This window comes from Metopolophium dirhodum, chromosome 7 (genome assembly GCF_019925205.1).
Source record: "Metopolophium dirhodum isolate CAU chromosome 7, ASM1992520v1, whole genome shotgun sequence".
Taxonomy (NCBI): Eukaryota; Metazoa; Arthropoda; class Insecta; order Hemiptera; family Aphididae; genus Metopolophium; species Metopolophium dirhodum.
In genome coordinates, this window is record NC_083566.1 from 15,767,371 (window position 1) to 15,783,410 (window position 16,040).

Genomic DNA, 16,040 nt, shown 5'->3' on the forward strand with positions numbered 1-16,040 from the left:
TTAACTTAATATAATATAATAATATATTCGTATAACAAACAAATTTTAAACAAGATGGTTTATTGTTCAGTTTTAATAATATAGTTAATTGGCGAAGGAAAACATAATGACACTTTTAGTTCTTAGTAGGTATTAAAATTAATTAAAAATAATATATTGTTTCAATAAGCTGGTTGCTTTTTCATTCTTTTAAGTACACCAAAATAACCGAGTATGTTTGCTAATAAACAAAATGTAAGCAATATCGTTATGTCAAAATATAAATCACTGCTTACAAAACCGTAATTATTTAAAACTGCTTTGCCGTTGTCCAAACAATTAGCGACATCAGTGCATGCTATAAAAATATAAAATAATTGAAATATTAAGACGAGCCTGCATTTAGTTTTCAATAGTGGCATATTTACATAAGAAGACAGAAGTGGTAGATTAACACAGTCCCCCCTTAAATATTGTAATAGTATATTAATGTACATCTAAAAATTTATAATTTTATTTAAAATAAAAATAAAAATTGTTATCATCATTAATGTTGAATAAAATTCTATGCATCTAAAATACACCACTAAGTCCCCAATTAATGATTAAATATGCTTACGTAATGATTTAATTCTTTCCCAAAACAGAGAAGACACTGTTTCACAACCAAGGAAAAATAATGACAAATATCTTAGTGAGTATAACACTTTTGGTAATGACCTGATAACATTCAAAAATATTTTATATTTAGTAACACTTACAATGTAACACTTACACTTACAACTGAATAAACTATACCAGGAGCGGCTCCAGGGGGCCCTAGAGGCCACCCTCTAACCACGAGCCCGTATTTACTAAAAAAAACTGTATATTTTTTAAAAAAACTGCTATTGAAAGTTTTCTAAAAAATATGACCCCCAAACCAAGTTTCTGAAGCAGCATTGCAGCAACTGAACTATGCCTTAGTACAACTTACCTGAATGATAGATAAGCACCACTAAGAGGCAATGCTAAGTACTCATAAACTGTTGAAAATACCACAGCTTCCTCTACGCGACTAAAGTATGCTGACAACAGACTTCCTGAAATAATAATAATATTACTATAATTTTGTTCAATAATATGTTTTATAGATTATTATTCATTAATCATTAATTGACTTAAGGGTGTCGGTACAGATTTTACCAATTTTCCGCAATTCTATAAAATTTGAAAATTATATTTTATATTTAATTTACTACCTACCTTAATCATAATACTTTTCTGCTAATCTACTATCCAATACATATTTAGGGGGAGGCGGAATTGATGCGGTGTATTATACCAACAAAAATTACTTTACAGGAAAAACTCTCACACATCATTTATGTCGAATTTTCATATTTTTTTTATATCTAAAAGACGAGGACTTATTTCAGGTTGGTTAAAGATAAAATTTTTAATTAACTTTAAATAGTGGTAGAAAAATACGCTTAAAAAAAAGCAAATATTGTACATTATTCAAATTCATATTTTAACTTCTATAATTATAATTTTTAAAATAGGGCTTTGCAAAATGTTCTCCTTTTAAATAAAAAAAATTAACAAAATCCGACTATTCAACAGGCTACAGGACGTGAAAGTTTTTCCTGTACAACATATTTTTGTACTAAAAACGCTCCGGCTCCGATGCCCTTAATGTTAAATATAATGATGGTATTATAAATTTAATTCAATTACCATATGAAACTGATGCAAATGAGATTATCATAAACACTAATAATTGCATATAAACCCAATTGACACCAACAATCCAAAACACGACCATGCAGAAGAGTACTGTCTTTATAAATACCCAAACATACTATAAATAAAGACAAAATTATATCACTGTTAAAAGCTTGATGTACATTATTCATATTGCATACTAATAAAATTATTTCAGACACGTAGTATGCACTCAAGGAGTATATTTTATTGCTGACTTCTCGATGTACAACTGAAAACTTTATTTGATGTGTGGCTATAGCCGAATAACTGAATTGGAACACAGTGTTAATAGTTAAGCATAACCAAAATCCTTGCCAATTTTGAACTGCTTTTGTATCGAATTGTAAGTTTGCATAAGGACTAGCATTAATAACACCTAAAAACTATAATATAAACATAAATTGTTTTATTCATATAAATTAAGCAGTGTTCTATTAAATGTTAATATTTATATTTTACTATTAATGTTCCAAATTCCAATAACTTTTCCTTGTAATTTCTTATAAAACATATGATGGATATATACAGCAGAAGCAATACTTGAGTTATCCAGCTAAGTTTTTCTCTAAGATCCAAAAAAAAAACCTCAGAAACTTTCACTAATACTTCAAAACAGAGACTTACGCTTGTAAATGATGCCCATATTCTGACTGAACCTAAAGTTACAATTTGTATTATCAATTTAGCTTATTACTAGGGCTCAGAAGTTGATGAAACAAAAACATTAAATAATGATCTAAAAACCGTATTTTACATAATATAACACACAAATGTCATTAAAAGACTTAACATTTTTACCTAAAGTTTTGCAAGGTATTGCATTTAAATGGTGATTTATAAATTGATGATTTTTTCTCAATTAGTGGAACATAGATTAAAATAACAAATTACTAAAAGATACCCCTAACAATACAAATTACAAAAATTAGAAAAAAAATCAAGTAAAAATGAATTATTTAGATTTAAAAGTTACTGAAAAGGATTTTTTAGGAAAGCATAATCTAATAGATGTTCTAAAACAATATAAAGAAGTCATCAACTTCTGAGCTGTTTATTACAAATAATTAATCTCAAATCTCAACATACATCCTTATTGAATGAATTAAACTTAATGTCCATTTGTGCTACGTTTGAAGATAGTTCACACATATTGTTTACATTGTTTCTATCCAACACACCATCTGAATTCAAAACTGATACAATAAAGTCAGCTTTGTTATAGGTGGCAGGGCAAATGTAACCATACCTAATAATAATTTTAACTAATTAATTCATCTAAAATTGCTTTTATAAAAATTATTTTAAGGTTATACTTTTGAAAAAAATTATTGACCAAAGATACTGATCCTTGGTAAGCCAACCGACCATTAGTTAAAAGTATGACTTCTTGAAACTGATCAAACAAACCAGATGCAGGTTGGTGTATGGTGCATATGACAATTTTTCCACCATGTGCTACTCTTCTTAATGTGTTTACTATGTGTGCAGCAGAGTAACTATCTAATCCTGTAGTTATTTCATCACAAAATAGAATTGGTGGATCATTTATAAGTTGAACAGCTAGAGCTACTTTTTTTCGTTCCCCTCCAGAGAGAAAACACAAACGTGAATTTATGATTTTATTCAAACCTAAATGAGCTGCAAGATAATCTATGCGGTCCTTGATTACTTTGTCAGATGTGGTCCGATCCATTTTTAATTTAGCCTGTAAAAATATATTATTTTCACAGTGTTTCCTATTGCATTATTTATAATTATAATAATAGTTTGATAAATTCATATAAAATACCTACCATCAACTTAAGTTGTTCCAAAACAGTTAATTGGACGAAACTTATATCTTCCTGAGCAACAAACCCAGATATTTTTATCATGACATCTTCAGATACTGAACGTCCATTCAGTAAGAGTTCTCCATTAAAATTTCCTTTAATAATAATATATGCAATAGAAGTTGGTTTTGTTAATATCCAAACTATTAGTGGTTTACATTTGTATGACTTGTACTACCTACCATTTCAATAATTAATTTCAACATTTTAATTAAAAATATTATTACCAAATGTTTTATAATAAAAAAGTCTTTATTTTTACAAAAGTATTTAATAGATAATACATTAGTAGTTAATAGTTATTACATTGGTTCTGGTAGAAGACTCAAATTCGGATACATTTAATTCAGCTTTTCTACACGACAATAGTTGTATACAGTTGAGAAACACATTATACAATTGTATATATTTTCGAAATTATGTAAATATGTAAAAAAAGAAATATGGAACTATTGAGAAATATATAAAAAGTATGTAATATCAAGTATAGCTCATTTTATTACAAATTTATGTTTTTAAATTACTAACCTAAGCCTAACCTAAATTAAAGTATCTAGTAAGTAGTAACAGCAAAAATATGATATATATATTTACATATAAATTTGAGCCTTACTGATTAAATAGTGATTATAAATTAAAGGACATTTCAAATTTTGTAATATTTTTTTGTACAACTCATCCAAATATAAGTATTGAGTTTTTTTTAGAAATTAAATTTAGACTATCGTTGCCTTCTTTATATTATGGTACATTATTTCGACTTACATTTTATGAAAATGTAATAAATAAGACCGTTACTCACAACTTAAGTAAATTGTATAATTAAAATATATAATACACAATTGTTTTCAGTTTTTCTATATTATAGAATAATATAATATAAGAAGTGTAATGTAAATGTCTTACATAATATAATATTGTAACATACCAAATGGAAATTTGAAGTATAGAATACAGAAAAAATATGTTTTTAATGGATAAAATATTTTATTGTAGGTTAGTCAATATGGGCCTAAACCTTTTTTATCTTCCTTTAAAATGTCTAAATCATGCTCTGAATTAGTAGCTCACGTAGGTTATAACTTACAATTGATATTTTTATGGACAATATCTATCGCACTTAAATTATAATTATTAGTTTTTATTTTCCTCTTATGTATGAATACTGACTAACCTTTTGTTCGATGACTTATTGTAGCCATTAGTGTAGTCTTTCCCGAACCGCTAGATTAAATAGAATAAAATAAAAACCCATTTTAATACATAACTTAGTAGTTAGTGTTTAAAATTATATATTTATATTTTATAATTACTAACCTTGGACCCATTATTCCCAAAAGAGTACCACATTCAACATTTCCACTAACTGAAAATATTATATGAATATTTTATTAGTTATCACTTATCAATATCATAGTATTTCAAATAAGTAACCATGTAAAAATATTATCTGTAATATTTACAAAATATACCTTTCAGAAATTAAGGGTTCAAATGTTTATATACTTGTGGACTAGGTAACTGAACTTGTTTGAATGTTAAGTGAATCATTGATAGTTAAAGTTTAATTATTTGAATAAGAAGTATTGTTATTGTTTAATTTAAATTGATTATTTATTGTATGTTTTAGTATTAAACTATGCATAAAAGTGCTTTGTTTTTAGTATACTACAGGCTGATAACTATTGTTTGATTGAACATTTTTTCAATCAATTATCATGAGGCAGTATTAAATAGTTAGTATGAGAGTGAATGTTTGGACAGAGTAACAAAATCTAGAAAAAAAAAACTTGAACTCAACTAAAAGTATTACTTGCACTAACAAAGAGTATTATTGTATTACCAGAATCACAACTATTACATAATAGTAATACATCTTTTTTACTTTTTATCCATTGTTATTTTTTATTGAAATATTTTTCCTAAAAAATAGATTAAAGATGTTTTAAAATAGCTTTAAATTAAACATTCATATAAATATAGTTATAGTTTTACTAGTAAATTTATATCTTCCAAAGCAAAAAAAATTATGATTGGTTAAGAATTCAATATAAACAATATTGTTGAATTTAATATGCTTTTGCTAACTTACCATTGTTCAAAATTTGTTTAGTTACTACCTCACTACTACCAAACAGTTTAGGAATTTTCCTCACAACCGTTACATTCAACTGTTTCCATGACAGTACCAAATCCCGTTTAAACAATGGTGAAGAATAATCATCCACTTCTTCATTAGTGCTATTCCAAGCCTTCCACATTTCATTGTACCTCAAATCCAATATTTTTTTCTGTAAATAAAATGATTACAAAAATATATTGAAATAAATAAATTAATTAAAATATACAATTTAAAATTAGCTACTCACCGTCGTCATGGTAAAGCAAACAGCAACCCAAACCCGTTACAATATAAAATGCTATAAATTATAATATACTACAAGCACATTGTTTGTACTTTTTTCAGTATATCGCTAAAACTTATCAGCCTGATGACCTTGGATTTTAATAGTGATCTTTGGGCTTATGGACTTATACATTTCAAATTTTGAGCCATTTTCAATTGCGCTTCACTGCTATAATAGTACTATCTATTGTTAGGACGTGTTAACAACTCATCTTTTTTTTGAAACTTTATCAAGACAGTTAGGTTCAACTTATAACTTTCAAAGGATTAATCATACTTCAAGATTTAATAACATACTTTCTTACAAAGTACACACTCTACATCTGTAATGAACAGAGTTGTACACGGAGGAATTAGTAGACTACAGAATAACCTTTCACCTACAAAGATAACTCAGTATTTTGTACTAGTAATAAATTATAATTAGTTATTTTATTATCACAGGCTTATATAGACATTAAATATTATGTTATATAAATTATTAAAACTTATAATATTAAAAAATTATACAAAACTCATAATATAAATAATTATAATCAAAACCCATAATCAGGTTTATACAACAAAAAGTATGTAGTTATATAATCAATAATCAGTTATTAAAATACCCTAGTTTACCTATTTACAATATTAACAAATGTACAAAAAAACAATAAATAATGTTAAAATTAGATACTGGGTGTCTAGAACAAATGGAACATGTTTTAAATGTGCATAGAGACAATGTAAAACTTTTTATATTTCTAGACTCTACAATAGTAAATTAAATTACGATTATGATAATGCATGAATAAATTATTATATATTACTCCTTTAATAATTCAACTACACTATGTTGTTTTATTTGAAACCATACTAGTAGGCGATAGTTTTGAAGTCTGTTCTGCATCTCCGATTGATATAACTACAGAGTCTCTTCTTTCAGATTCAATGTTATCTATTCTTGGAGTATCTTTGGTAGTATCAACTAATCGGCTATTAAGAGCTTTCAAGGCTAACAATCTATAATAAAACATAGAACAAGTTATAAAAAGGTAAGTTAATATTATAAGGTATACTATATCAACAATTTAAGTGGTAGAATAATTTATAAATCATATTATATTGTGTATATCACAATCAGGGCTTTATAGAACTTAGTGTATTAGCATATAAGTCATTATTTAAGCAGTTGCATACATAGAATAAAGATACGGGTTGCATATTTCAAATCGGTTCGAAAAAAATTTTTCTTTAGATTATAATATTATTCATCTCAAATTCAAACACTTATTGTTGTTCATTCTTCCATATTTTACCAACATTTTAGTGGTTTCGTAGGTATATTAAGGCCCTAATCAAATCCAAGTTACAATAATTTATAAATAATTAAATAATAAATATAATACAATTATTATAGATGATACATGTTGCGTAATCATTTACATTTTATTATTTTAAACCATATTACTAGATATTTATAAATTTTAAAAAGAAAAAAGAAATAACTTAATTTAAGCTAGTAAGTTAATTGTAAGATTCCGTATAACTTTTAACTTAACTGAGTTAAAAAAAAATTAGGATAACCATAAACTATAAACTTTTTAAAATATTTTCTATCAACTTAAGGGGATTCGATACCGTGATTTTCTGCTTTTGTCTAACACACGCGTGACATAGTATTTTAGACGTGTTTTTTGCCAAACATACCAATTGATCTAATGAAGCGATAATAATACTAAAAATAGATTTGAATTTGTCGTCTAGTCTACTTGAAATTGACTTTCCCACATTTTTGATATTATCCCCCAAATTCCTAAGAAATGTCATATTAAAAAAGAGTGTTTAAAAATTGTTGTATTTCAATTTTCAGAGAAGTTAAAATCAAAAAATCAAAAATGTGGGAAAGTTGATTTCAAGTACACTTGACGACAAATTCAATTCTGTCAGAATTCTTATTGCTTCATTAGATAAATTGGTATGTTTGGCAAAAAATATGTCTAAAATACTATGTTGTGCACTTGTGCGTGTATTAGACAAAAGCAGAAAATCACGGTATCAAATCTCCTTAATTTAACTTAATTAAAAATTATCATTAACTTGCCCAGGCTTGGATGATGGTATACTTAGGTATCTTATCAGTTATCACAGTTTTAAATATATTTGAATACCTAGCACCTCACTATTACTTAATAATTCAGATGTTTATTTTCAATTATCAACCAGTTTTGTAACAAAAAAATATATGACTTAAAAACCATACAGAAATTTAAATTATCCAAAAATAATTTATAAATACTATAAAATAGTTATTTTATTTTTATTTTATTCATGTTAGGTAATAGGTAGATGGTAGATATATTAAATATTATTTTATTATTTTTTTTTATTTTTGATAAATTAAATAAGGCATAGAAATAATCGATATTCATTTACTTTCTTCTGTCCATATCAAGTGATCGAATACCAGGCAATGCGACAGTAATACCAGTTGGTGCACTGGCAATATCAACTCTACGAACAGTCTTTCTGCATATACCAGCTTTTACAAAAATGCTATATACTGAATTTGACAACACTGAAATCGGTGGTTGAACAATAACTGGGAAAAAACTATAAAAAAAAATCAAGTTAAAAATGCACACAAGTAGGTAATATGGTATTTTACCTTGCAAAAGTAAAATTGTCAGCCATATCACCTCTTGTTCCGTTTGTATGAATCTGATAAAACCTCAAATACGTCCAACTCATCAACACTCCACTGATAACCATTGTCGGTTTCGTGCCATCGACAAAACCGATGAACCAGAGTACGAGTGCAATGAATATTGTGAACAAGGGTACATTGCGGTTGGTGATGCGACCGGCTGGCGTGTCAAGCACGGTGCTATCAGGCATGATCTGTTTTACAGCCACAGTGACACCAGCTAGATATCCTGCCAAGCCTCGCACGTGCACCGAGAACAACAATTCCGGGTCCCAGGTGCACATGTAAAGGATGTAATAGAACACCGCGCATGCCAACGCCACTCCTACATTGACGACCGCAAAGAACACAAGCACTTGTAGTTCACCCCACAGGGGTTCGATGAGCTTGCTACACACAGCCACCATGGCGATGTCGAGCAATACTTGCCACAGGTGCGTTTCGAAGAAACAAAATGTGAATGGTGTCCATAGCCAGAACGATGGCGGAAACAAGTAACCGGGAGTCACACCGAAAACCGTCGAGCTCTTGGACCAAAACGAGAAGAAATAACACACAGACAACAAGCACGATATGATTTTAATACACAACCCAGTGTTGTTGAATAGCAGTTCGGTGTTTTGCTTGATGTGAGGTAAATTTTTACGTACTTTGTTGAAAACGGACATAGTGATGTTGGCAGTGACACGCGAAAGCTCCAAAAACAAATATCAATTTGCACACGCACGTACTTTCATCGTATATTTGTATTGTATTAATCGTACTCGGCGTTCTACAATTGCACATAAGTACATAACATAATAACTATAATAATTAATTGTGAATTGTAATAGTATTTTTTTTTTTTTATTAATAATAACTAATATCATAGAAGTCATCAAAAATGATAACAATGTGTTTTTCACAATTTCACAGGACACAGACTGTGATAATATTTTGATGGTTGTTTTTAAAATCCCATTATCAGTCAACTCAACTGTGATTACCCCTATTAAAAAATAACTGTTACACCGGCTTGCATATAAGCAAACCATACATTGCTAGAGACCCATAGGAAATAGAGAGCTCTCATTGGTCCTATTACATTTGTGATAACATGATAAAATTATCAATATTTTCAAATTTTATGCTTTTTCTAGTTCATACATGAATACATGATTCATATATAAAATATAATGACAATAAAGTATAAGTTCTCAAGTTAAAATTCAAATCACGTGTATAGGTATGTACATCAAGTCAATTTCTACAATTCATAATAATAATAAAATATAAGTTCTCAAGTTAAAATTCAAATTACATGTATAGGTATGTACATCTAATCAATTTCTACAGTTCATAATAATAATAAAGTATAAGTTTTCTAGTTAAAATTCAAATTCAAATTAAGTGTATAGATACATATTATAGTCAGTTTTAAAATACTAAAAATTAAAAATAAATTTTAAAATTACAAATAGGTATTTAAAGTGAACCGTGACTTTTAGCATTAGGTTGATTACAATTAATATTTTGGTTCAAATTTCTTTTCCTTTTTTTAGCAACATTTTCTCCTAATGGAGGTCTACCAGCTAATAACCGTTTGCTACCTTTTGTAGTACCAGATTTTATAGTATGGGTATGATGATTATATATTTCTATACAACATACTAAACCTTTCTGTAATATAAATATTACATATTTATTGTAATGCTTATATTATTATTATTATTATTTATTTTCAATTATTAAGTGTTGTTAATTTTTAAATCACATCATTAATTGGAAAATATTGTGGATGTATTGTTTACAATACTATACCAGAAACAGTGTAATACAATATAGACTTTATTATTTGTTAATAAATAATGAACACACATTAATTAATTTTATATATTTCTATGTAACATACTAAACCTTTCTGTAATATAAATATTAAATATCTATTTATTGTAAAGCTTGTATTATTACTGCTTATTACCAATTGTTAAGTACATATTAAGTGTTGTTAATTTTTATTTTTTAAATCACATCATTAAAGTATAATATACAGTGTAATACAATAAAGACTGTATAATACAGTGGAAAATATTGTGGATGTATTGTTTACAATACTATACCAGAAACAGTGTAATACAATATAGTCTGTATTATTTGTTAGTAAATAATGAACACAAATTTAAAGTACCAATTTATTTTTATCAGACAGACATAACATAAATTGTTTACTATGACTTGTCAATCAATCTGTAAAAATGTAGAATTCATTTTTATTTCACAAATTTAACACATATTTGGAGTCTGCAAAAAAAAAAACTAATTGTGAAAATTAAAATGAAAATAGTATCAGAATAATATATTACCATAGATGATCTGGACAAATTCACAAGCTAAACAAAAAGACAAAAAAATTAATTATGAGTTTAATTGAATTTATAAATACCTTAATAAATGGATCTTTCTTCCTTGTAGATACTGTGTCCAGTTTAATAACAGCCTTAACCTTAGCTGGACATTCAGCATTTTTCGAAATTCCTTTTTGATTTTCAGATATACTAGGCTTCTGAAATCCACTATGTTGACAAACAAAGTTTTTTCTAAAAAATGTTTAAAGATGTTTTTTAGTTAAGATTTCTACAACATAAATAGTAATGTAAATACAATATAAAATACTTACGAACACACAATTCGCTGCCCATTTGGAACACTAGTTCTAACGTTCCAATTTAAATAATTTATTTTACCAAACTCAGCAACCCACACATTGATGTCTTCCATAGATTTCACATCACATCTTAAAGTTATATTTACATTGTCATCTTTGACAATTTCATATTTAAATGATGGTGGGTAAATCATTTTATTAAATAATTAAAAATGTTAATCAACAAATCTATTCTAATTAGAAAAAGCATAAAATTTGAAAATATTGATAATTTTATCATGTTATCACAAATGTAATAGGACCAATGAGAGCTCTCTATTTCCTATGGGTCTCTAGCAATGTATGGTTTGCTTATATGCCACCGGCTTGACCGTGGGCACAGATATCTATATACTAACTATAGATAAGGTACTCCTATATAATTTACATTGTTATCAAGTGAAGCTCAGCTGTCGACGGCCGCCATTTTCTCGGGGGGCAAAACATTTCATTCATTATACAAAATGTATTAGGAACAACATCGCTTTTAATGGTAAAATAAAATAGTACATGTAAAATGACTTCTATAAAATATTTTTTTTGTTTTTAAAACTACAGGTTTAGAAATAATAAAATACAATACAAAATAAATCGTAATTAATCTTATTTGTCATATGAAATACCATGCAATTGCCCCCCAACGTTGATGCTTCAATTCACTGTGAGAGTTCACTATCTAGTACTATATAGATATATTCTGTGACTGTGGGTTACCCCGATTAAAGATAGTGTACTATCTATCACGGACTTTCTATAGAACACATCATACAAATTTCTAGTTCCATTAGTACCTATCCACTAAGTACAGCGCTAGTAATGCTAAAATGACAATACCCCCCGAACTCCGCCTGTTGTATAACATTTCGTGGTCAACCCCCCACACCGTCCAACCATGACGTGTCCAGTCCTGTGCGCAGCTATCTATAGCCGTGGTGGTTACTGATAACTGATAAGCTTAGATCATATCGTACTCCAGGGGCGTCATTAAAAAAACAACCGTCAAAATATTCACTAGTGGAATTCACAATATGATATAAATCGTATAGGGGGGTAAATATTATACCTAGTGGTACCTATCAAAACCTAAGGGTAACCTAAGGGTTAAAATATCACTTCGGTAATTCACTAGATGATATTAATGGCTAGGGCTCAGAATCTTATGAAATATAAAAGACAAAATATTATGTAAATATTTATGTTGTTATTTTACCAAAATATGTTTAAATACCATGAAATATTTAACAAAAAGCTTTTATTCAACATACGTTTTTTAAATTTTAATCATACCTATATAAAAAAGAAAAGTATTAAAAATAAAAATAAATGAATGAACTAGAGCCACTGCTAGCCGTGATATAGAGAAAAATAAATTGTACAACAGATTTATCAATATCATAAAAGTCGTTTATGTTTATCCATTTTATTTTATATATTACGACGTTATCTATTACGATTTACGCCTGATTGAAAATAATTCTGGCAGAATAATGATTACTCTAAAAAAATACGAAATATTTAAAAAAAATATGGTCTTAATCGTAAAATATTTAAGAAAATGTATTTACTACAAAATATGCAAAAATATTTTATAATTAATATTTAGTATATATTTTATTAGATTTAAAGTGTTATACCTAAAACGTGCTTAATCTGCAGAATTAAGAGATCTACATTCATTAATATTATGTATTTACATAAAAATCTGCACCCTTTTAATGACGTATCTAAAGAAAGTTATCAAACGATTAATTACAATAAGAAAGCATCCAAAAATATATCAAAAGACGCTGCAGCAAATTCTGCGGATACCTATCAATAACATTGCTGAAGCTGACAATGAAATTGACATGAACAATAAAGATAAAATTACATCCCAAATCCCAAAAGCAACCAAAACGGAAATAATCAAAATTCCGGACGTAAATTTAGAAAGCATATTATTAGAGGTTATAGGCATCATACGTTTAATCGAGGTTTGCCTTGAAAATGTGGTCCCTAAAACTGTTTAATGATAGGTTAAATACGATTAAAATGGTATTCGTGGTAATTATGGTTATTCGTTGTTTAATGTTCAACCAGGACAACTGGAAAAATACAATAAACTCAGAATACTATATATTATACAAATTGTCAAAGAAATTGATTTTCGTCCGGATTAAAGTTAACAATAAAAAGTCTATATATATAGATACTTAATCTATAGATTTATTATTATTTCGTCGTCGTCCGGGCTATTAGCTCGAAAACAGTAAATTGAATGAAACAAAAATGGATTGTGTAAGTATAAGTAATTTACATAGATATATGAAAATACAATTGTTTTTATACATTAAATATAATTTAAAAAATGATTTTTATTTTTTGATTATTAGTAATCGATAGATTTTAAATATTATTTACCTATTCGCTTTGAGTTTTAGAATTACCTACTTTCAAATTGAAAAATATAATATAGGTACATTAATGGTCCATCGCATCGTTTATATGGTTTCATAAATGGCTTTTTAACAACTTAATATGAACAACTATTATACTACTATAGTACTATTAATTATTATAGGCCTATTATATAGTAGGTACCAATGTACCATTATATTCATTAACCAATAGTATGTAACTATACGTTATATTGTCTACATATTACATATTATATCGTTGTACCTACCTATTAAATAATAAATCTAGTCTCAAATATTAAACAAAACAGTCAAAATTTAATATAAACAAATACGATAGTTACGCACCTAACAATAAATATAATGAAATTCATTTGTATTTCAATGTATTTTAATTATTTATTGATCCGTTAAATATTAATTCAAATTCGTTCTGTATAGTACCTATATATATATTGTATATTTGTATTCCGTACAATAACTATACAGGTTTATGAACATCATCGATTCCTAAGGAAAATTATTATTTTAGTTTTTTTAATTTGTTTATTTTAAGGCATCAACAAAAAAATTAGCTACCTACCAAGGTAATAGCCAACTTAAAAATTTCAATGACACATTTTGTGTTAACAATATTATTCTTCTATTATTTTTTACTATGTATTAAATTAGTTGTTATAGATTGGCTTAATAGATGAATCTAGATTCTAGAGAGTTTCTGGAAGTTGAATTTTGAGGAGTATTTTGGTGTATTGTAGGCATTATTTAGATTTTATTTAGAATTAACAATTTGAAATATTTCTCTTTAAATGCATAATAAATATCTATTAAAAACCATTGTGTTGTTTTAGATTCTAAGCATAGCAATGAATATCGAATGTATTGATTTAACAGTGATGTGTGTTTTATTTTTTGTGGGTCTGGAAACACTTTTTCTTTAGGCAAAACAGACAGATTGTACAACTTTGAAAGAGGTTTTTGGTAGAACATTGGATCTAGTTGGAACTATTTAATATACTTTTTAAATTAATCGGGAAAAATAAAACAAAACAGCTGGTTAGTAGATGTTGATCTGTTGTACAGTGGGTTACAAGAGGGTCACTGTAATAGATGGTATTAAATTTAAATTCAATATGATATTATATACTTGTACCTATATACGAAAAACGATTCTGAGCGCCGAGCGGGGACGGTTTGTCAGTCTAAGATATTTTATATTATATTTATATTGTTAATACTTATTATTAATATGGTAGCAGGTAAGTTGAATTAATGTTATAAATAACAAAAAAATAACTAAAATCGTTATTCTTGGTTATTTAATATGGAATTTCGTCGAATTTATAGATAAACTTAAATTAACTAAAACAAAACTGTGTTTATGTATATTTTTAGATTTTTTGGTTACGGAATTAACTACTTACGTGTAACCTTGTTTTAAATTTTCAATCCTTAGCTATAAAAGTTGAACATCTTATACATTTTTTATAATTAAAAATAATTAGTAAATTTTCAATTTGATAAATTATGTCAACATTTGAACTTTAAAAGCTTATAAAAATGTAATTTGACTTTCTGGTAGACATTTTTTTTTATAAAGGTAGACAAACTTATGAGGAATCTTATTTTAAATTTTCAATCCTCAGCTATAAAAGTTGAACCTTTTATACATTTTTAACTAGAAAATCATTTTTTAATTTTAAATTTCTTCTAAGATTTAAAAATTACATTTTTTCTTAATTCAAAATAATTTGCACATTTCCCTGATTTGTACGTCTTTTGTCAAAATTCGAACTTTAAATGCTAATAAAAAAAAAATTGTATTTTTAATATTTATTAACTGCTGTTATAAAAATCTATTAGGCACCTTGTATTGAATTTTCAAGCTTTTTGACCCAACGAATAAATATTTAATTGACATTAAGAGAAAAAAAAATAAAAAATTGGAAACTGAAAATGTCCGTAAACAGATCAAAACAATTCAAAATATTTTGGTCATGTTATGGGGTATATAAAAGCTATTAAAAACATTCAGTGAAAATGTCAAAGGTATTTATATGGCCATTTGTTTTAAATTTACACCAAAAACCAAAATCGATTTTGTCGAAAACCGATTTTATGTAAACATTTTGACCTCCCCAAGCACCAACTAAATACACTTTTCCATCGAACAAGATAGGTACTGAAGTTGAAAATCAAAGCATTTTCACTGTCCCAAAAGGCGATGACAGACACAAAAAAAAATTTAAAAATTAAAAATAAAAACACTTCATTGTAACCAATACATACTGTACTGTACCATTTTGTA

General features: G+C 27.1%; 3 protein-coding genes across 4 annotated transcripts; all 3 read right to left on the minus strand.

Moving 5' to 3' along the window:
* On the minus strand, window positions 1–6,265 carry LOC132949451 (protein scarlet-like). Its single transcript, XM_061020346.1, has 14 exons — window positions 5,930–6,265; window positions 5,653–5,851; window positions 4,878–4,926; window positions 4,735–4,784; window positions 3,522–3,655; window positions 3,042–3,433; window positions 2,815–2,974; window positions 2,353–2,384; window positions 2,188–2,293; window positions 1,887–2,111; window positions 1,699–1,822; window positions 956–1,061; window positions 599–699; window positions 1–337 (listed from the first exon to the last, which is right to left on the minus strand). Exons 1-14 carry the CDS (start codon window positions 5,936–5,938, stop codon window positions 162–164), a joined length of 1,863 nt encoding a protein of 620 aa, XP_060876329.1. The 5' UTR covers window positions 5,939–6,265; the 3' UTR covers window positions 1–161.
* Window positions 6,266–6,750: 485 nt separating this feature from the next.
* Window positions 6,751–9,659, minus strand: LOC132949522 (transmembrane protein 115). The gene is made up of 3 exons (XM_061020464.1): window positions 8,615–9,659; window positions 8,383–8,559; window positions 6,751–6,969 (listed from the first exon to the last, which is right to left on the minus strand). Exons 1-3 carry the CDS (start codon window positions 9,319–9,321, stop codon window positions 6,798–6,800), a joined length of 1,056 nt encoding a protein of 351 aa, XP_060876447.1. The 5' UTR covers window positions 9,322–9,659; the 3' UTR covers window positions 6,751–6,797.
* A 1,151-nt stretch (window positions 9,660–10,810) lies between these two features.
* On the minus strand, window positions 10,811–11,599 carry LOC132949469 (uncharacterized). Of its 2 annotated transcripts, XM_061020379.1 has the most exons (3): window positions 11,310–11,599; window positions 11,076–11,229; window positions 10,811–10,933 (listed from the first exon to the last, which is right to left on the minus strand). In XM_061020379.1, the coding sequence occupies exons 1-3, from the start codon at window positions 11,489–11,491 to the stop codon at window positions 10,916–10,918; spliced, it is 354 nt and encodes a 117-aa protein (XP_060876362.1). In that variant the 5' UTR covers window positions 11,492–11,599; the 3' UTR covers window positions 10,811–10,915. The 2 variants fall into 2 exon arrangements, with proteins under 2 accessions (XP_060876362.1, XP_060876361.1); XM_061020378.1 differs by having other exon boundaries at window positions 10,811–11,229; window positions 11,310–11,596.
* Between the last annotated feature and the right edge of the window lie 4,441 nt (window positions 11,600–16,040).

Bases quoted from the DNA above. Each gene is read 5' to 3' on its own strand.
- LOC132949469 (XM_061020378.1), bottom strand. From the start codon at position 11,491: ATGATTTACCCACCATCATTTAAATATGAAATTGTCAAAGATGACAAT. The intron at 11,230-11,309 runs GTAAGTATTTTA...AACATTTTTTAG, and splicing joins GGGCAGCGAATTGTGTGTTC to AAAAAACTTTGTTTGTCAAC.
- LOC132949522 (XM_061020464.1), bottom strand. From the start codon at position 9,321: ATGTCCGTTTTCAACAAAGTACGTAAAAATTTACCTCACATCAAGCAA. The intron at 8,560-8,614 runs GTAAAATACCAT...TTTTTTTTATAG, and splicing joins GACAATTTTACTTTTGCAAG to TTTTTTCCCAGTTATTGTTC. The intron at 6,970-8,382 runs GTAAATGAATAT...GTTTTATTATAG, and splicing joins CTTGATATGGACAGAAGAAA to ATTGTTAGCCTTGAAAGCTC.
- LOC132949451 (XM_061020346.1), bottom strand. The intron at 4,785-4,877 runs GTTAGTAATTAT...TATTTAATCTAG, and splicing joins TTGGGAATAATGGGTCCAAG to CGGTTCGGGAAAGACTACAC. The intron at 3,656-4,734 runs GTTAGTCAGTAT...TTATTATTAAAG, and splicing joins AATAAGTCATCGAACAAAAG to GAAATTTTAATGGAGAACTC.